Source organism: Pseudonaja textilis, chromosome 2, assembly GCF_049901715.1.
Source record: "Pseudonaja textilis isolate UNSWEBS1 chromosome 2, rPseTex1.2, whole genome shotgun sequence".
Lineage (NCBI taxonomy): Eukaryota > Metazoa > Chordata > Lepidosauria > Squamata > Elapidae > Pseudonaja > Pseudonaja textilis.
This window is the reverse complement of record NC_141991.1, coordinates 143,552,318-143,573,620: the sequence shown is the minus strand read 5'-3', so window position 1 is coordinate 143,573,620 and position 21,303 is coordinate 143,552,318. Positions and strand designations below refer to the sequence as shown.

The 21,303-nt window shown below is 41.6% G+C and overlaps 1 protein-coding gene across 22 annotated transcripts; it reads left to right on the top strand.

Moving 5' to 3' along the window:
- The first annotated feature begins 1,201 nt into the window (after positions 1 to 1,201).
- ARAF (A-Raf proto-oncogene, serine/threonine kinase) lies at positions 1,202 to 20,917 on the top strand. 22 transcript variants are annotated; one of them, XM_087925605.1, is made up of 18 exons: positions 1,202 to 1,248; positions 3,139 to 3,291; positions 3,627 to 3,719; positions 6,959 to 7,190; positions 9,174 to 9,280; positions 10,622 to 10,724; positions 11,217 to 11,371; positions 11,466 to 11,552; positions 11,949 to 12,084; positions 12,944 to 12,971; positions 13,899 to 14,041; positions 14,326 to 14,528; positions 14,642 to 14,818; positions 16,738 to 16,784; positions 17,069 to 17,187; positions 17,322 to 17,453; positions 18,555 to 18,689; positions 20,414 to 20,917. In XM_087925605.1, exons 4-18 carry the CDS (start codon positions 6,969 to 6,971, stop codon positions 20,504 to 20,506), a joined length of 1,887 nt encoding a protein of 628 aa, XP_087781731.1. In that variant the 5' UTR covers positions 1,202 to 1,248; positions 3,139 to 3,291; positions 3,627 to 3,719; positions 6,959 to 6,968; the 3' UTR covers positions 20,507 to 20,917. The 22 variants fall into 22 exon arrangements, with proteins under 22 accessions (XP_087781731.1, XP_087781741.1, XP_087781733.1 ...); XM_087925615.1 differs by having other exon boundaries at positions 1,202 to 1,414; positions 13,902 to 14,041; XM_087925607.1 differs by having other exon boundaries at positions 1,202 to 1,414.
- The last annotated feature ends 386 nt before the right edge of the window (positions 20,918 to 21,303 follow it).

Below are 21,303 nucleotides of genomic sequence, written 5' to 3'. Positions count from 1 at the left end.
CACTTGCTGGAACAGTGTTGCTTTGGCCTGGTTTTGCATGGATATCTGAAGCCCCAGCTTTAATGTCACTGGCTACATTCCCATAACTTACTTAATAAATGAATTTTCTGTGTCTGTATACTCAACCAGGTGGCAGAACCTGGTCAGATTTGGCTGTTTCCAAATCACAGTGTAGCACTTAAATGTGGGACCACCACAGTAACCTCAGAGTTATAGGATATTAACTTGAGAAATAAACAAGGAAGGAAAAAAAGTCAATGGCAAGTATCTTATGCCCTGTTGAGACAAAATCTCCAGCCATGCATATTCATATCACTGAGACTCAGTCTTTAGTAATGCATTAAGCCAAATGAAATTGGGATTTACTTTAACTAAAATCAGTTTGCTGTGGGAATACATTTACTAAGCCTGGATTAAGTCTGTTGTGTGAACACTGCCATTATCAATAGGGCAAGTAATTGTCTCATCTTAAATTACCAGAACCCATTTCTTAGGTATCAAAATAGACCCACTCCGTGTCTGAATTGGATCTTGAGCTACAAATGCAGAACTATAAGATAGAATTTTTCCAAACTGCTGGAATTTTTTTTTTAAAGGACTGTATTATAATTCCTCCCTTTGATATTTAGTTTACCACCTTGCAAGAGATTTGAGCAAAGAAATCAGGTGATTTTATTCACTCACATCAGATTCTGTTGAGTTACAGACGAGAGAACTTCACTTTCAACTACCTGCAATTTCAGGAAGCACAGAGAGAAAGGAAAATCCGAATCCCTTTACCATCCATCTAGTAATCGTCTAGATTTGTGTAGCTCAGATCTGCCAGCCTTATTTAGGAGATCCCAGCCGGCTTTGAGCAATTTTTGCAACAAACGTGTAACAAATGAAGTGCTACTGTAATGCTGAAGAGACTCGTTTCGGAAAAGTCTGATGTGAGCATGCGTACAGTGTAACCTTTAATTTAGAAACACAGTATTTATTATGATTAACGCTGTTTTACTCAAGCTTCTGAGAAACCGGGGGCTGCCCAACCACTTCTGGTTTTCTCCTCAGATGCCTTCGGTCTTCTTTTCTCCAGCCTAGCGAGACTTCTGCTCGACACCTTCCCTTCTCCAGCGTAAGGCACAGGAGGAGTTAAAAACTCTTTCCTTGTGCGGGGAGATTCCTTCCCTTCATTGTGACGTCAGTTCGTTGGCCACGCCCCTTCGGAGCCGTTCATACAAGATGGTGGATTTTTCTCTCTGACAGGTAGGAAGGGGGAGGGGGGAGAGTTGGTCCTTCTTTTACATTTTCTTTCATTCCGCTCGCCTGGTTCGGCTCCACCCCTCGGTGGTAGACCAGTGGGCGGGTAAACGGCTGGAGCGTGCCTCTTCGGTCATGTACAATGGTTTCCCCCGTGTCATTCTGGACTAAGGTAAGTCGGGTTCGCCCCCTTCTCTCTCCCCCCCGCCTCCGAGTTATGGTATCTTCCCGTGTAAGTAGGAGCCCTGATACGAACTGGAGGTGCTTCAGTTCACTCCGTCGGTCCCTTTCCCAGCGCCTCTGATGGACCCCCGCCCATTCCTCGCCTTAGGATCGCTTTTGTGGGCGGGGGAATCTGATGTACATGCCCCGGAGGCCCTTTTCCCGTTAGCCGAAGGAGCTTCTCGGGCTTGAGCAGGTGAACGGTGGGGGGGGGGGCGCTTCCTGGGTTCGGTTGCATTTGGGGGAACGGGGTCGAGCAAGCCGCGCTGGAAAAGGGGTGGCGGGTCATGGGCCAGCAGTTCGAGCCAAGAGTCCAAACGATCCGCTGGTAAACTAGCCTCCGTACCTCGGGAATGCTGCCGAACCGGCCTGGATTTGGCCTGCGGCTCTGGTTCCATTTACAGGTCGGTGGATTTTTCTCTTCCGCAAATCTTCCCCGCCCACCTTGTCGTGGATTCCTTTCCCTAAAAGTCAGTCTGAGCCTCAACTGTAGAACCAAGAGAGCCCGGACAAGTCTCCTGCAGGGTTCCCTCCGTCTCAGGATGGAGATGCCTTAGATTTTTTTTTTAAAAAAAAAGACAACAGCTGCCCCGGAGGTATCTTCCTGCTCCTGCTTTTGCCCGTCAAAGAAGTGCTAGTTTGAAGAATTTCCGCTTAGTGGGGAAAGTAAGCAGAACAGTCCCTTGTACCTGCTAAGAAGGTAAAGGCAGGACCTTTGGTTAAATGTGGCCCCAAGACAATTTGATGAAGAGTAGAAGTCCTCGTGGTGCTTCTGTCAGTCAGTGGGGCCCTGTTCTATATCAAGGGTCTTCAAACTTGACAAGTTTAAGACTTGTGGACTTCAACTCCCAGAATTCCTGAGCTAACATGACTGGAGGAGGAATTCTGAGAGTTGAAGTCCACAAGTCTTACAGCTGTCAAGTTTGAAGACCCCTGTTCTAGATTATTATTATTTTTCTACTGTTTAAATGGTACTCTAATCCAAACAAGGCTCTAAGTGCCTTAAATGTTAATGCAAACATTTGAATAGAAATAACAGTCAACAAATAGCAGGACCAAAGATGCAGTCAATAACTTCCAGCCCTATAGCAGGGAGAAGCCTTCTCATACCGAATCTATTTCTCAAATGCTTTTGAATAACCAGGTTTTAATGGCTATCCAAAACACAATAGTTTTGCTAGGCCAGTTTTCTTGCAGTGAGGAACATGTGCTTGAGGGCATTTCAGTATGCGTGAATAGTTAATTGGAATTGAGCTTTCATGGAGCTTTCACTGAGTCAGCTGCTTGCTTTGCTTGGGCAACTAGAACTTTTAAGAAATGTATTTCTCACGGTAAAAATGCTGAGAAAGAAGCCCCTAATTTGAGAAATAAAATATAGGTCCAAAATTCTGCAAGGTTAAAAATACAAATGGAAGCCAAATGAAAATGGCTTCTTCTAATTGGACTGTGTTTAGAGAGTGAGTGACATCAAAGGATTTGGTTGCTTAGATTTCATACTTGCCCTCAAACAAGTGGATATTCATTTGATGTTTGGTTGGAGAAAAAGAAGATATCTGTGTGGATCAACAGTATTCTATTAGTATATCTACTGAGAAGGATTGAGAAGATAAAATAAAAACCAGTGATTAATTAATCAGCAAGTGAGTTTAACTTAGGCTGCTATTCTGTTTGCAGTATCTGCATTTCAACACTGAAGAGATCTTTGTGAATGATCTTACCTTCACTCCAGCTCTTGTTTCCTTTTAATAAGGAAAAAAAATGGTACAAAGATCTGCCTCCACTCCAGACACAGCTGTGTCTAAGCAAGAGACTTGGCTTGATTGACAGGTGCAGTGCAACTTTGCTCCTTTCTGCTATCAGATATGAAATATTGGGGTATATCTGAAATCTGCAAGAAATCTGCATTCAAGACAATGCAAAGGAGGTCTGATGGACTCCTTTGCTTTTAAATTGGGGTGAAAAATCTGTAACTTTCCAGATGGGTTTCCAATATCTCTTAACTTTGAGGATACCCATGGGGAATGTAAGAGTTGATAACTGCAAGTTATCAGGTTGCAGAATTGTTTCCTTTTTGATGAATATGCTTAGGATCTTTATTTTGCATTGAGGATGGATTTTGTAAACTAAATTGATTGTAAACTTCCCTTAATTGGTTTTAATAGAAAAAAAAAAGATTGTGATTATCGATTACAAACAGATTGAAGAAGAGCTACTAAAGGGACATTTATCCTATAGCCAGTTTCCTCTCAATTTGGGTGAGTCTTGTAATTACCCTTTCCATTCACATGCCTTGTCTTGCTTTTCTACTTTGAGGTAGTAATTTGCTGCTTATAATACCTATGATTAACATGGACTTGAGTGACAAAACTGCTCATTTGTTTCTTCTTATGGATATGCCTCCCACGTCATTAGAGAACGATTTAACAGCAGAAAATTTTCATCTAGTGAAAGCAGCTACTGAGAGTTAGGCTTTAACCAGGAACAAGTCCCTAGAGCTGATGCAAATTAATTGCTGACAGAAAACTCTTGCATAAAGAATAGCGGGGACATTGCATTTACCCCTGAGAGTCTAATTTTGTGACCTGAGATAGAATTAACCCTCATTTATTTCTTTATGCTGCTCCCTATGGACCAGTTTGAGTGCAAGTGAGCTATAAATATGGTAAACGTGTATATAAAGAGCAATATATGTATGCACACACATCATAAATTTAATACACAGAAATACAGAGTGTCTACTGCAATTGAAATTTGAAGTTCTCTGGGCTGAGGAGCAATTTCTACTTGGAATTTGAGTAGTGGTTGTAGCAGGGTATATCTTTATTTTACCAAAGCTGCTTACAGTCTGACTATGTTGCTGTCTCCTTGTTATCTTTATATATATGCTATTCAAGCTCTCCATTCTATACATCTGTGTGACCACCCACAACATTTTCTCCTAGAGGAAAACAATATCACTTAATTAAACACTGTCAGTTTATCACACAATTGTTAATGTGCTGGGGGTGACCTCAGAGCCATTATTCTCCCATTTAATCAGGCAAACCACAAATGGATCTTGATAGATAGGCTTTCCTAATGTGCTGTATGGCCTCCTCCCCCAACTCCAGTTCCTTTCAGCCTTAGCTGGCATGGTTAGTGATGATAAGAGATGTAATCAAAGGTCTGGAGCAGGGGTGTCAAACTCACATCGTCATGGAGGTGTCGTGATGTATCAGGACTTCCCCCTCTTTCATTAAACTGGTCATGGGCATGGCCAGCACCTGAGGCATCCAGCCCATGGTCCAGGAGTTTGACAGCCCTGATCTGGAGGGTAAAAGAAAGGGACTTATGAATTAAAGGATCGGTTGTCTTGTAAAAGTAGATCAATACTTAGTGAGGTAGTAGTTTAGTAGACCAGTTTGTATAACATGCAATCTCTTTATGCAAGAGGATTTGACTTCTCTGACATCTGTCATATTCAAATGTGCAATTTGTCAATACTTATAGACTAGTCCTAAAAATTTTTGTGAAGCTTCTTCCCATTGTTCCTTGGGGATGAGAAATTACTAATAGCACAGAGGAACTGATTGATCTAGACCAGGGGTGTCAACTCAGGTTGTCACGGTGGTGTCATGTGACATATCAGGACTTTCCCTCATCCTTCACTAAACCTGGCGGGGGTGGGCCCAGCATGTGATGCATCTAGCCAGTAGGCCTCGTGTTTGACACCCCTAACCTAGATTGTCTCTTGTTCTACCACAGCTGCAGACGTTCTGTCTATACAGGTAGTGTTTGACTTATGACTGTAATGGAACCATCCCATTATGGTCATCGGTCATAACAGTCATGACGTGGGTCACCCAACCAATTTTATGATCTTCTTTGCAGCCATGACTCCCACAGTCGTAAAGCAAGCCCATTATTCGTTATGGGTTGTCTTTGCTGAAAACTGGACATAAATAACAGTTGTTGGCAAAAACATAAAACATGGTCATATGACTGCAAAATGCCACAAACCGCTATAAATGCAGGCCAGTTGCTGAGCGCCTGACCTGCAGTCACATGACTATGGTGGAGGGTTTAAACTTTGGAACTGGGTCTTGTACCTGTAGAGGAGGTCCTTTGTAACTTTGAATGGTCATGAAGTTACCGGTCATAAGCAGAGGACTATTTTAATTGCTGTGTGTAAAGACTTCCAAGTACATGGAAGTCTCTTGGTCCCTGGCATGATATCCGGGGGCAAGTATTCCTTCAGATACACTGTATTCCTTAGCTACTGCCCAACCTAATTTATAAGGATGATTCTAACATACTTTCAACTTTCCAAATGACCTCACAAACATTTATGGATTTGGGACTATAAAGGAAGGGGATGACAGAAAAAGAGAGGAGGAGAAAGAGTAAGATGGTAACTGCTTGGTGAAAAGGACAGAAGTCATAATTCTTTTTTTTTTGTTCTGTTGATTCTTTAGTTTTTAAACATTCTAATAAATTTAAAATAAATTCCAAATGTCCTCACAGTCCCAAAACAATTGGAGGCCCTTACACTACATCTCAACATCAATAAACCATAAGTGTCTGTGAAGAGCAGACCAGAAGAGATCCTTTAGCTGATACTGCTGAGTGGTACATCTACATTCATAACAATGGGGCAGCACTCCCTAATTTTTAAAGCATATCCTCATAATAGTAATTTAAAACTCATTCTGATGTGATGAATATTCATTGAATATGTCAATTAGGGAGCGTAAGGGCATCAACTGCTGCATTACATTTACTCAGATTATCGATTCATCCAGCTCAGTCTACACTGATTTATGGGGTTTTCAGAAAAAATTAGTCTCCAACTTTATCTGGAAAGAACAAGCACTATGTCTTAGTAAAGAGGTCTCCAAACTTGGCAATTTTAAGACTTGTGGACTTCAACTCTCAGAATTCTCCAGCTATGCTGGCTGGAGAATTCTGAGAGTTGAAGTCCACAAGTCTTAAAGTTGCCAAGTTTGGAGAACTCTGTCTTAGTCTATTTGGAATTATTAACATCTGACTATACAATGATAATTCTCTTTGAAGCGTCCGTTATCCATAAAAAAGTTTGAAATGCTTCCTGATTTGTCTCTTAGCTGACCAGAGGTAACAAGGCAGAAACCTCACTGGTGAAGAGGTTGAGATATGCACTGCCTTCTCTCTTCTCTGGTCTTTATGATCTCCATTCTCCACAGGAATGGGAGGAATGTATAATAATACTTCAGTCAAATTTCCTGTTGGATGGTTTACTTGTGGTTTTGCTCCAGATGTGGTTCAGTTATCCCATATGTGTGTGTGCCTATTTATGAAACTGGGATTGAGATTAAAACAAGTTTTATTTGATTTGGCTCTTTCAATCAAGAAGGCGCAAACAAATTATTGCCAGCCGGAGAGATTAGACATGTTCTGTAGTATTGTAGGTCATGCACACAGGTGAAAGCGTGTCTCCAATATCCATTTGGGTCTGTTGTCTTTTTTTCTCCCTCAGAACTACCCGCATGAGGCGCAACCTACACTCCTCCGACTCTCTCTCCAATGGCTTCTCCTCACCTTCTCCAGATCAAGACCCTTCAAATGGGGGTATCAGTGAGGACATCCTACCTTTCTCGGGTAGCCTGACAACGGTGATTGCTTCTTGCAGGAAAAAATTAGGAAGGAGGGCCATGGCTGAGAATCGGGGCACTATTAAGGTGGATCTTCCCAACCAACAGCGAACAGTGGTGAGTTGGCCATTCAGACAGCTCTAAAGAGCAAAGGATCTGGTGCTTCCTGTTGGTTAAAATGCTTGGTTTCCTGTAAGGGAGGGATATAGATCCTCTCACTTTCCAGCTGTTTTGGACTACAACTTCCATTCTCTCTGGCCTGGCTCGCTGGGAATGATGGAGTCCAACAACAATTGGGAGCCTCAGGTTTTCTATGTCTGCATGAAAATGATGAGTTGTGCCCTCTCTCCCCCTCATCAAAAGTGGGTCCCCACTCTTTTTATGTTTGTTTACCTTTTTTAAGGAAAGGAAAAAATATGAAGGTAGAGAATGAGAGAATAGCAGACAGAAAGGGAAAGAAGGAAAATCTCAAAGAGGAAGAGTGAAAGAGACAAAGGAGGACATATGTGGTAATAAATATATGTAGAACCTATTGTTTGCAAGTTAGAATTGAAAGTAAATCTTGCTGGTTTCTTTTATAATGAATCAATTGCTTTGTTCTGTTTTTTTTTTTTTTGAAAATCAGCTTTTGTTTAATTTTATGATAGTTCTAAAACAACGGCAGTTTATTTTTGTTATTCGTAATCAGTTTAAAATTTAGAAAAATAAGCTCTTAAGTAATTCTAATGAATGCTGAACCAGACTCAACACAAGGATGATTACATTTTTATGTGTATTGAAAGGGAACTGAGGTTGCTTTTATTGGATAGGGAGACAGAAGAGTTCCCAATCCCATCACAATGAAACCTGGACCAAAATTAGTATAAAATTTGTTAAAATTTCAAGCTGTGAGTCTTGCCTTTGAAATTTCATTTTAAAATTTGATCAAGTGTGGGTTCTGGTTAGTCATCTGAACTTGAGCAGGAGCTCTTCTAGTCACAACCTGCTGATCAGGCAGAATTCATTGGTGCTGGAGGATACTCACATCATAGACATTCTTCAAGCAAAATGCAAACAAGCTCAACATAAGAGCCACGATCAAGCCAGAGTAACTGTAAACAAACTGTGTCTCCATCCTGTTAGGATTCAATTTCTGCTTGCTTAGGCTCATGCACAACCTTTCCAAACATCAGCTAAGGATCTCCATTACATCTGTGACTTAATCTAGGCTGGAGATTTATAAGTGTCATTTTTGGGGGGCCTGCAGAGAAAAAAAAACTTGATAAGAGCAGCTTTGTTACACCTCACCCACACCTAATCCTACCAATTTCCTCCTCGTTCAACTTTAATCTTCAGAATCCATAGTGGCTAAGGTGTCCAGGTAGAAACTGGGAGGCCATAAATTCTAGTCTTCCCATAGGCATGAAAGCTGGCTTGGTGACCTTGGTCCAATCACTGGATCTTAGCCCAACCTTCCAAAATGATGGGTGACTTCTGATAGAGATGTTAAATAACATGGAGCAGATAGCTGGGCCTTGTGTAGCCACTCCTCCCTCTTAATTACTATGTGGAACTATGTGCTCAGAATTGTGTGGAACCACTATAAAACTGTCTTCCACTTTCAAACCATGCCAAGAAGGCAGTCCAAGAATACACCATGATTAGTGGCAGTGAATACTGCCAAGAGGTCGGATAAGATCAGGAAGGCCACCATTTCTCTATATGAGTCTTTCTTTGCTGCAATTATGTACCATAGCAATCAATGTACAATAGTTTCCATCTTATTCAGATCTGAATCCTAACAGAAAGATAATCCAATTCCTATAGGATCCTTTGCAACTGTTGGCCTAATCAATGTATTAGTCATTATGTGCCAGGATTCTCTCCTGCTTCAGTGAACCATGATGGATTTCATTTTAGCAGCATTATTTAGGATTGTGGTTTCCACTCTTGTTCAGATGACCAGTAGGCTGAGATCTATATTGTAGGGATCAAGGAACAGGAGATAGAGTTTAAAACCCAGATAGAACCTCGATGGGAAATAGGAATCGAAGGATCAATTTGACAACATGACCCTACACGCCACCTTGATCACATGACTACTCTGCTGCTTCCTTCTAGGTCACTGTCCGGCCAGGTATGACTGTATATGACTCCCTAGACAAGGCCCTGAAAGTGCGTGGACTTAACCAGGACTGCTGTGTTGTTTACAGAAAAAGGAGTGATGGGTAAGTAATTCCAATGAGGAAGTTGATATGAGAAGGAATTGGAGGAAACATGAGCAGAGCTAGTTGTGTATAGACCAAAAAGCTGCCTCCTGCCACTTGGGCAGATCATCTTCAGTATGTTTCACTCTCTGGTTTTTGCAAGCATTCCTCATATAAGTAGCATAAATAAATATCTAGAAACAAATTCCAAACAAACTCAAAACTCCAAATAAATCTTACACTCCAAAGTTTTACATGTTTTCACAAGGAATTACTCACTGGACCAAATGTCTGCATACTGGTAGCAACTCCATCTCCAGCTGTCATTAATTAGGACATGAGATTCTGGTTTGTAGTTGTAAAGAGAAAGGAAGAGAACAGTCCACTCACAAAAGTATGAAGGCTGGTCAGTTCTGAGGCTCAGACTGATAAATCTGGAATTTGGCCCCAATTTTTAGAGTAAAGAAGGGTTGCCTTGCATCTTTCTTTCCAATTAGCCTATTTGCCCTGTTCCTATTTCACACAATCTTTCCTCACAGCCCACTTTCTTTCATTTAGGAAAACTTCTCCTTCAATCAAAGGCACATTTGCTCTCCAGACATATGTGAGATTTTAATTTCATCTAATCTGACAATTTCCCCTTCTGTCCCAGCATTCATGTGCCGACATTTGGCATGTTTTGTTTTCCTAAGTTGTGTAATATTTGTCAGTATTCCATAGTAAGGCCAGAGCTTCTTCATCATTCTCATCCTTCCTATTACCTATCATCTTTCTACTTATGACTATAACCTTCTTGCTTGTATCTTTATGATTTATATTGTTTTATTTAGTTTCCTAGTATAATTTTGATTGCTTTTTTAGTATCCTATGACTATCACCAAGTGTTATATCTTATGATTCTCGATGAATGTATTTTTTATGTACAAAGAGCTTATGCCCCGAAGACAAATTCCTTGTCTGTCCGATCACACTTGGCCAATAAATAATTCTATTCTTATTCTATTTTGAAAAAGCAGATAGAGTGGAGAATAATTAGGGGGCACAAAAGTAGAAAAAGGGCTATAGTATTGTTGAAAAAAGATCCTTATTTCCTCACTGCCTGTTGAAGGTTGTTAACCATTAAGTTTTGCTGTGGTGTGGTAATATTTCAGGATTTTATATTTTGGTTTCCCAAATCTGCAACTTTAATATTAGAGATCTACATGGAACTTACCTACATGTGAACACATTTTAAATTGGTCTTTCTAAAATGGGTAATGTTGCCCCTTGATTTCATGAATTGGAAGCAATGTTAGATTCGTAGGCTTGGGGTCACCAAGTTAGATGGTGCTTAGTATCTTGTTTCTATTTTCTTCTATGCAGGCGAAAAACTATCACAGATTGGGAGACAGACTTGGTCAATCTGGAAGGGGCTGAGCTTTCTGTAGAAGTTCTGGAGAATGTACCTCTTACTATGCACAATTTTGTGAGTCCTGCAAAACTCTGCAAAATCATACTACTATTCTTGTGTGCTATAGTTCTTTTCCAGGCTAATGTGTAAAATGAATGGGGGATCTGCAGACCTGCAGATATTCTTGGACCAAAGTCTCCCTCACTGATGATTGTGTGTCTTATTGGCTGGCCAGGAGTGATGAACGTGGGAGACCAGCAACATGGCTGGAGGTTTCCCATCTTATAAAAATGCTTTAATTTTCTCTGTCCCCGAGATCAGCTACAGCAACTCAAAGGTCCTGTGCTGTTCTGCTGTTCAGCAAAATCACTGGATTCTATTACCAGAGCCTAGAGCATGAAAGACTTTGATAGCCTGAACTGATTTGTTTCTGAATTGATATGACTTTGGATAATTTTTCCAAATCTCATCAGATAACCTCACTGTCTACTGTTGACCATCAGGCAGATAACCAAACCTTCCTCCTCCATTTTTCCTCTCATATTCCTAATCCATTTCTTTGTACAGGTCCGCAAGACCTATTTCAATTTGGCCTTTTGCGATTTCTGCCTTAAATTCATGTTCCATGGCTTTCGATGTCAAACATGTGGCTACAAGTTCCATGAACATTGCAGTAGCAAAGTGCCTACAGTATGCGTGGACCTGGCTACAACTCACAAACCGTGAGTATCCCTCCCTTTCACCTGTTGTGAAGATCAGCCCATAAAAAATTGGTCTCATTGGTTTGGTATTGAAGACAATTTTTCTCCCTTGTAGTGTTTACAGCCATGAATTGTGTCAAGACAATATCCTCACAACCCTTATCCAGCCTAGCTACAAACCCATGACCCCTCAAGCAGTCAGGTAAGATACTTGTTCATTGGACCGCTGCATTGGGACAGGTGAACTAGAACTCTCTACCAGGGAGTACTATGAAGCCAGAGAGAACAATGCTTAATTTGTACTCCACTAGTAATGTCAACATATGTTAGGACAGCAGCAGGGCCATTAGCAATCCTTTGGAGTCATTATACCGACACATCTGGAAATTATCCAGATAAAAAGACAAGCACTTCCAGGGGACTGTAGATAATGGCAAGGGGGAGGCACATGTTAATCCATAACCATATTTGTTCTGTTGCATTAAGTGTTCATACAAATAAAACTGGAGAAGAACTCACATTATGAATAACTCTAATCTTAATACTTAAGAATTTTCATTTAGAAAGTGAAAACTCTTATCCTCCTTTTGCTTTGTAGCTCACCCATCAATCAAGATGCCTTCAATTTCCCCAGCCTTCATAGTGATGGGCGTCTACAACGACACCGCTCAACTTCTACCCCTAACGTCTATATGATCAGCACCACTAGCCCTGTGGACAGCAGCATCCTTGAGGTGAGACCATCTGAACCTGGCGCATGCGCTCCTTTCTAAAATGCTTCTCTTTCTCAGTTATTTTTGCCTGCTAAGTGTCACCTCCTAGACACTAGTATCCATATGGCTTTGCAGCAAATATGGAATCCAGGGACTGGTCTTAGTGAGCTAACATCTATTGGTCAAAATTAGCCTAGATATGACAACATGCAAGTTTTGCAGCATTATTTATAGGTTAATCTCTTCAGGATATTTGGTACATTTTAAAATATCTTAAAATGTATCTGGAGAGTTAAGAGATCATAGGTCTCAAAAAGACAGTAGGCCTGTAAACTAGATTTCTTATTCTGACATGTGGTTTGGGGTCCTTTTTACTGATTCACAGCCTCTGAAAGGCAAATCTAAAACTTAATTATTCTGATCTAGTTTAATTCACTAGATTTTGCATTTGTCTTTTTTTAAAAAAAAATAAGATACTTGAGTTCAGTTTTTTTTTTTAAAGCAACATGAGCTGTTATCTTTCAGCCTATAGGTAGATTCTGTTTTGGTGAAATGTTTCACCATATATTTCCTAGAAAATTAGATGTGGGAAATCAGGATTTCAAATTCATTGGGGGAATCCATAATATTCTACTTTTTATGTGAGAAGATCCTTTACCCAGTCCAACTTTCTCTGGGGGTGGGCTTGAACAGAGAAGTATTCACAGAGGAAGATTCTGAAATTGTATTGTATCAAATCATCCCATCTTTTTACTGTCATGGTCAAGGCCTTATGCTTTGAAGAAAAAGCGATATCAAGGTACAAGCAAGCAACCTGTGTTGAGAATCCAGTTCTATTTAGACAGCTACTGAGCACAGAGTCTTCCTTTTCCTTTTCCAGGTCATATCCAGGAACCACAACACAGATGGTGAGTTTTTCAACTAGTAATTGAAGGGGGTGCCTTGTGAGTGTTTGAGTGTTCTGTATGAAGTGCTGCACTATATTGTAGGGACCAAGTGTCAGGTAGCAGGGGTAATGATCTCTGAGAATGAGTGACAGTCAGTGTCATGCAACAGCAGATGCACCAGAGCTGCAGAGTCTAAATACTAACATGATCAGATTGTTTTTGATGAGAAAGACTGATGGGGATCCAGATAATTTATCACCACAATGAGTGGTTCTCCACCTGTTGGGTTGCAAGCCATCATCACTTCTGGCCATTAGCTGTGCTAGCAGGAACCATTAAGGCTTGGAGTCCAGTAGTATCTGAACAGCCTATATTCCACTCCTCTGCAGTCTGCAATGATTCATGTGATTCTTTTCAAAAGCCAGTTTAAAATCAAGCTTCCAGTTATAGAAAGATGCAGAAGTCTATTGTAATATGCAATCTAATGTTGTATTAATATTTGCCCACTTTTCTAAATTACTAATTAATGGGCAGGTGAGACAATCTGTTAATTAGACTTAAAATATGTTGGCTTCACTGATGTTTGTGGTTGTATTCTATTTTATCAAGTCTGGTTTTAATTTGTAGCCTTATATTTCAAATGTGTTGATACTGGATAAATCCTGGCTGACGATTTATGTGAAATGAGTTCCATAAATTAATTGTGCAGTATGTGAAGAAACCATGTCCTTTCATTACTACAGACACTGATATCAGTCCAGTTCCTGAAATGATTGCAAACTCTGTTATGAGATGGACAAATTTTGATTTTCCAATCTGTGCTTTCTGTGAATTATTTTACATATTCCTTGATTTTTAGTTAACTTTTGTAATAGTTGTAAATTTCTTAAGGTCGTTTGAAGGGGTTGTGTAGGAGGGGGTAAAATCCCTCTTTTCCTCTTGCCACAGCAGTGAGCGGGCCTGAGTTGTTTCCTAACACCTCACCAGTCCCCTCAGTTGCCGTTTCTCCCGGTCGACGTTCTCCACACCCCAAATCCCCAGGCGAGTCTCCAAGAGAGCGCAAGGTGCCTTCTGAAGACAAGAAGAAGCCTGTGAGTATTGAGGTGGGAAAGTAGGTAATTTGGCATGTGGCTCTTGATTGGATATTTCAAAATGGTAGCCACAAGAAGTGATGGTATCTGTACTATTAAGCATAGTACCAGGGAAGAGGAATGGCTGAGCTGTTAGGGTGGATTAAGAGGTGCTAGAGGGTTGATAGCAAGGGGTAATAAGTGGAACAGTGTTCCATTGTGGTGATAGCCAACACTATGACTGCGAACATTTTGTTTTTCTCTTTGGCTCCTCCTCTTCCTTGGTGTCACCTTGCTTCTTATAGAAAACTTTGGGCTATCGGGACTCAAGCTACTACTGGGAGGTTTCCCCGAATGAGGTCACTTTGCAGAAACGCATTGGGGCTGGATCCTTCGGCACTGTTTTCAAAGGCCGCTGGCATGGGGACGTGGCAGTCAAGATCCTCAAGGTCACCAACCCCACCAGTGAGCAAGTGCAGGCCTTCAAGAATGAGATGCAGGTGCTTAGGTAGGCCAAGTATGTGCATGCATGACCTGGCAGCCATGTTGGGGAAGGCTGATTTAAAGGCCAATCCTGGAGACTTTGCCCAGGAAATCTTTGACTCCATTCCTACTTTTCAGGAAGACGCGTCATGTCAACATACTGCTCTTTATGGGGTTCATGACTCGACCCAGTTTTGCCATCATCACCCAGTGGTGTGAAGGCAGCAGCCTTTATCAGCATTTGCATGTGCAGGAAACACCCCTAGAGATGGTGCAACGGATTGATGTGGCCCGACAGACAGCACAGGGCATGGAGTAAGTACAGAGCCATCAAGTCCTAAGGCAGCATGTTTTGAAGAGCAATTGCAAAGGAAGAAAGCGGACTATGAACAATGTTCCTGGTTGGGGTCTACTCGGAACCTCTCGGCTAACTGAGGTGGAAACCTAATAATCCACAGGGTTTTTAGCAATAATAAATGATATATGTATTTAGAACACATCTTTCAACAAACAACACTTTAAATAATCTCTTGTGATAGTACTATAAAAGTATAACCAACCAATAAAAAGACCAGCAATTTACAATCATTAAAAGAGCAGAGCTAATTAAATATGCTATACCAAAATCGCCAGTGCAACAACAACCCCAGTTAAGGAATGTAAGAACTCTGGCAGACCAGGTTTAGGATTTTTTTTTTTTTGAGATCATCTGACTTCCAGAACCAACATTAGTTTTGCCCCCATATTGTCTGCAACACTTTTTCTCAAGCAAGCATCTCAAGCATCTTCCAGTTGCTTTGGGGCTGCAATTCCCAGAATAGTGTCAGGGTTCCAAGTAATACTCCAATAGCAAACAGAACTCCGAGGCAAGCGGATTCCTCCAAGAATAGCTTTATTGGATAAACCATATTGGTTCTGGTGGAAACCGACTCTGAAGGTTCCTGCGGTTTTCACCTAATTAAAAGTAAATGTTTTTCACCTTCCCCAAATAGTCATATGGTCCAATCAAGGTGCCGTCCGGTCGCCTGGTAACATCACTCTTCCTCTCTCTGGCTAGGTGTTAGAATGTCCTTCATTCCCAGAGGGAAGTATTTTATTTTGGGTACAAAACCCCAGCTATCTCGATTCCCCTCTCCCTACCCCTTCGCTCCAGTGTGGCAACACTGAAGCCTCAAAATGGCTGCCATTAGGTCAGCTTCAGGGATGACAAATATCTAGGTTGAGGAACAATATTCCTGGCATGACAGGCACAGCATAGAGAATCAGCACCTGGGCTGTAGGCTTATGTTGAACTCCACAACATCCAACCAACTGTAGGCAGAGGTCATAAGATTCCACTGGGTTTATAATAAGTATCAGAGATGTAGAAGTGATTATAAGTAGTCCTTAGGTTTCAACAGCAGATCAGAATTGCTAGTACTAAAGAGTCCGTTATAAAGTGTGATTTCACATGACCACATCACCTAGTAATGGCAATGGCAGCAGTCCTGTTGTCCTTGTGTCAGACTGTGACTTCTGACTTCCTGTCAGTATTCCCTTGATTTTGTTTGTGGGAAGCTAGCAGGGAATATCGGAAATTGTGGTCATGTGACTGTGGTTCACTACAACAACATCGTGAGCCTGGCACCAAGCATCCAGATTCAGTCCCATGACCACTGGGACCTTGTAATGGCTGGAATGCTGGGGACCCATCACCAGGACCCTTTGTCCAGCACTGCCCCAAATTTAAACAGCTTTTGAATGAGAGGTAATAACCTGAGAACCACGTGTATGTTCATGGGATCTGAGCTCTGAGAAATGGATCTAATGCAACAGAAATGGTCCTGTGGTGAATGTAAAGATGCCTGAATCAGAAAAATTAAGCAAAATAATTACTCCATGAAATGTATGCCCAATATACATGCAGGCAGGCAGACCGAAAGTGGGAGGCACACCTAGGAATGATGATGTAAAGACAAGATGGTAAGATAAGAACCATGGTAGTACAGTGGTTAGAATGCAGTATTGCAGGCTACTTCTGCTGACTGCCAGCAGCCAGCAGTTTGGCAATTCGAGTCTCAATGGCTCCAGGTTGACTCATCTTTCCATCCTTGTGAGGTCAATAAAATTAGGACCCAGATTGTTGAGGGCAATGTGCTGACTCTCTAAACTGCTTAGAGAGGACTATAAAGCACTGTGGAGCAATATATAAGTCTAAATTCTATTGCTATAACTCATTGTCTCTTTCCCCCCAGTTATCTCCATGCTAAGAACATAATCCACCGGGACCTCAAATCTAATAGTATCCTTCTCTTGCATCTGTTCCGTCTTGGGTGGGAATCCTTTTTTAAAGAAAACCTGAGTGATTTAGTTACCTAACAGCCAGCATGTCAGAGTAGGAAAAAAAAAGAAGGTTTGTACTACATTGTTGAAGCTCCTAAACTGTAAGTATTTCCAAGATACTGCATGAGGTAAAAGTGAGACTTTGGGGAACTGAGGTCAGGAATAGATAACTGGTGCTTCTTGTTGGACAAGTGATTAACAACTCAGGCCAAGATTGAAGTCCTTTCACTTAACTGCTGCCAGATATCTTCCTGCATGAAGGCTTGACAGTGAAGATTGGTGACTTTGGCCTTGCCACAGTGAAGACACGTTGGAGTGGCTCACAGCAAGTGGAACAACCCAGTGGTTCCATTCTCTGGATGGTGTGTATGTTGGGAGGCAAAACTTTGAAAACAGGCCAGGGCTGGGAGAGAGGAAAAGAGATAGGTAGCAAGAAACAGACAGCATCTGTCTGCAAATCTGCACATCTGAATGCCTTTCTACTGGACTCCCTCAGGCATCAGAAGTGATTCGAATGCAGGATCCCAATCCTTACAGCTTCCAGTCAGATGTCTACTCCTATGGAGTCGTCCTCTATGAGCTGCTCTCCGGGACTCTTCCATATAGTCATATCAACAACCGGGACCAGGTAAGGAAGGAAGGGAATACTGGGTTCAGCCGCATCCTGTGTCCTAATTCTACCGGCTATTTAATGCAGTCAATAGAAGGGGCTCAAGTGATTCTCAAAGTAGCCAAGGTCTTCGCTAGGTCTCTTCATCTTCTGCCTGTGGTCTGATCTCCCTCTGAAGTGTTCTTCAAGGAGAGGCCCTATCTTATTCAGATAGTCCCCCTTTTTATTAGAAAGTTCATGTTCAAAATTAGGCATTATTCAGCCCAAAACCAGAAACACACCTGGAAAATTCCTCCGTTGTCTTTCTTTGGGGCACGGAGTGGAATGCTGCCAACTCTTCCATTCACGTTTTCCTCTCTACTAGTCATGTGATCCAGAGTGGAGCTATTGGGGGTGGGGGTGGGGACTTGGAAATAATTGTTGTGGTTCACTGGCAGCCGATGCAGATGGCAGCAGACTCGGACAGTGAGGAAAAAAGGGGACCCGTCAGGGAATCTGGAGAGGATTTGGACGAGGGTCCTGCATCCAGTGCAGGGATGGGGCCAGGACCATCTGGGAGTGGAGTGCTGCCTTTGGAGCCTTCAGAGCCTGGCAGTAGTGAAGCAGAGGACCCAGGGGAACCTGTTCCTAGTGCGCATGTGAGCAGGGCTGCTAGAAGGAGAGAGCAGCTGAAACAGAAGGGGTGACTTGGGAGTAAGGCTGGGAGGTGATGGCCCCACCCATAAGGGATAAAAGTCAGGCCTCGGTGATGAAATCTTTGCAGGAAGCAAAGTAGTGCGATAGATTCTGAATCCTCCTCGAGGCTCTCTGTACTCTGGTTGGTTTTTTCTGGTACTTCGGCTGGTTTCTGTTATAATTAATCGGATACTTCTGTTTTTGGCAGCATTCCACAGCACTGATAAAGGTGTGCTTATCTTGGGGAACTGTTTAAGATTAATTCTGGCTGGGAATGAAAGCAATTCCCAGCATTGCAATAAAATAGGTTTTGCTTTTAGAACAAGTTTGTGTTTAATTACGTTTGACAAAGCCTGGGTCAGAACAATAACATCAGAAACTCTGTCTTTGCACAGTTTTCCTACATTGCTTTTGAATAACACTGCATCTTTCTTGTTCTTTTAGATCATATTTATGGTTGGTCGGGGATATCTGTCCCCTGACCTTAGCAAGGTGCCAAGCAATTGCCCCAAGGCCATGCGCAGGCTAATGAGCGATTGCCTTAAATTCAGTCGTGAAGAAAGGCCTCTCTTCCCTCAGGTGAGACCATAAGGGATTTGGGATGTAAGATCCATCAGTCAGGGTGATATTTTAGCTGATGGCCAAACATACATTTCTGAGAAACCAATCAGCAAAATATCATGGCAGAAAGTATCTCCAACAATCTAGTCTGGCTAGATCCAATCTTGCCTGTTCCTGAAGATGTGAGGTAACTTTTGTCATGAAAGTCTGTAGACAAATCTTTGAAAGATAAAACAACTAATCATAATGGTTATATTCATCAATATATTATAATTTGACTTTCAATTGCTGGGAAATGCTAGCCAAAATACTATTATTGCTCTTATCTCCTGCTTTGGTGGACAAAAGATATTGGCTGCATTAGGATAAGCCTTCAGGCTATTGCTGTACAGCTTTCCATGCACTCTTATCCATCAAGTTAATGGAGAAATGCTTTACAGATAGTCCTCAACTTACAACAGTTCATTTAGTGACCATTTGAAGTTACAACGGCACTGAAAAAAGTGACTTATGACCATTTTTCACACTTATGACCATTTCAGCATCCCCATGGTCACATGGTTTAGTTTCGAATGCTTGACAACTGACTCACATTTATGACGGTTGCGGTATCCCGGGATCATGTGATTCCCTTTTGTGACTTTCTGACAAGCAAAGTCAGTGGGGAAGCAGGATTCACTTAACAACTTGTGTTTCTAATGTTAACAACTGCAATGATTCCCTCAACAAATGTGGCAAGAAAAGTCATAAAATGGCAAAACTCACTTAACAAATTGGCAACATCAATTTTGGGCTCAATTGTGGCCATAAGTTGAGGACTACGTGTATTGCATTTGTCCTAAAGTTGCTGATTAAATATCATAGTGTTATGAAAGAGAAAGATTCATTTTCCTCTCTTGAGCTTCTCATCTCCATAAATAAACTGCCACCGTATCTGACTTCACTTTCATGCTTTCGTCCTAGGACTTTTGATTCTGAGGCAGGCCAATGCAATTGCAGTGCCTCTGTGTTCTTTTTAACATGTAACTTCTTTCTAACAATGAACCAAAACTCCAAGATCACAGAACAATTAGAGACATAAATCACGCAGATCTTCATGGCATCATCATCTCCTTTTTTATGACTCCCCACCATCCCTTGCAGGATGGAGTCTGGGCAACTAAATGGAGCAAAGTGTTTATTGACCGGATGCCCTTCCTGTTGCCAATGCGGAATTTTATTCAGCAGATAAATTCTCATTGTGCCCAGAGAGAAATATCTGCTTCTACCTAGGATTGAACTCACAGCCTCCTGAGGCGAGAGCTCCACCCCTAGGCCACCGCACCACTCAAAATCTTCATATAACAGATCTTCATCTAACGTACATCATTCTACTTCTTGGAGCTGTGGAGAGAAGGAAAAGAAATGAGAACAATAAAGTGCAGATTTACACATTTTCTCTCTTCATCTGTGTCACATAAAGAGAGACAAACTTCTGCTGAGTTTCTATGGCCTTCAAGCTCTTATAATTGTATTTTGTGCCTATTGAACAGCAAGCCCAAAGGATGGAATTTTGCTTTTCTGCCAAAAAAAAAAAAAGGTGAAAGGAAATTGAGATTCTGTAGATGGTCTGGCAGCTTTAGTACTATTGTTACTGGGTCACTTTTAGAGCTAGGCCAGTTCTACCTGTGATAGCATTTTGAACCCAACTCTGCTAAGATAGCATTTTGTGAGATGCTTGTTCTCTCTGTCTTCTCTTTCAGATTCTGGCCTCCATTGAGTCACTTCAGCACTCTTTGCCCAAGATAGAGCGCAGTGCCTCTGAACCTGCATTGCACCGTGTGGCCCACAACTGACCACTTTAGGCTCCGCAGCTGATGTGAATGCAGAGAGTGAGGCTGCCAAGGGCCATGCAGTCCTTGAGGCCAGTAGCTGCTGTGCTCAGCCTTTCCATAAAGTTGGGAACCTGGTGCAGTCGGCGTTGCATTCTCTTTTCTACCCCTATGGACAGAGGAAGTCCCACTGAGGAGTTTTGTGTGGCCTGATTTTTTATTCTATTCTTAGCCCTATGGCTTCAAGGAATTCCCAAACAGCAGCTGCTGTGTTGTAAAAAGCCCACCGTGAGGTGATGTGGGCTCCATCTTCTCCAGGAGCACTTCTTTTAATGGGCTCAACCTATTTCAGGAACTGTTGTTCATTTGTTTTGAAAGTCAGAAGAAAAGTGTAAAAAAAAAAAGTGATTAAAAAAGCAATAACAATGAAAGTAACGACAATGCGGGGTTTGTAGACATTCCTTATAAGAAGCAAAGTGGAGAATTATCAAGCAATAATATCATAGAATATTAAGGCCTTTCTGGTTTAGGGATTTCTTCTGTGTGTTCAGTCCTGTCAAATTACAGACTTAAGACTGCGTCAGCAACAAAATCTTACTAACCGGTTGCTTTGTTTCAAGAGCTTCTGGAGAGTAAAAATTTGCATGCTGCTAGAATTATACTGTAATTCTTGCATGCTGCTAGAATTATACTGTAATTTGTAGGCTTTTGGTACCTTCAAAATAATTAGTGTTTCTGACTATTGCCCCCTAGTCCAAATACCTAGGCCTTTCATCTACATGCACATAAATGAAATAATAGTGAATGTGGCAATCACTGTG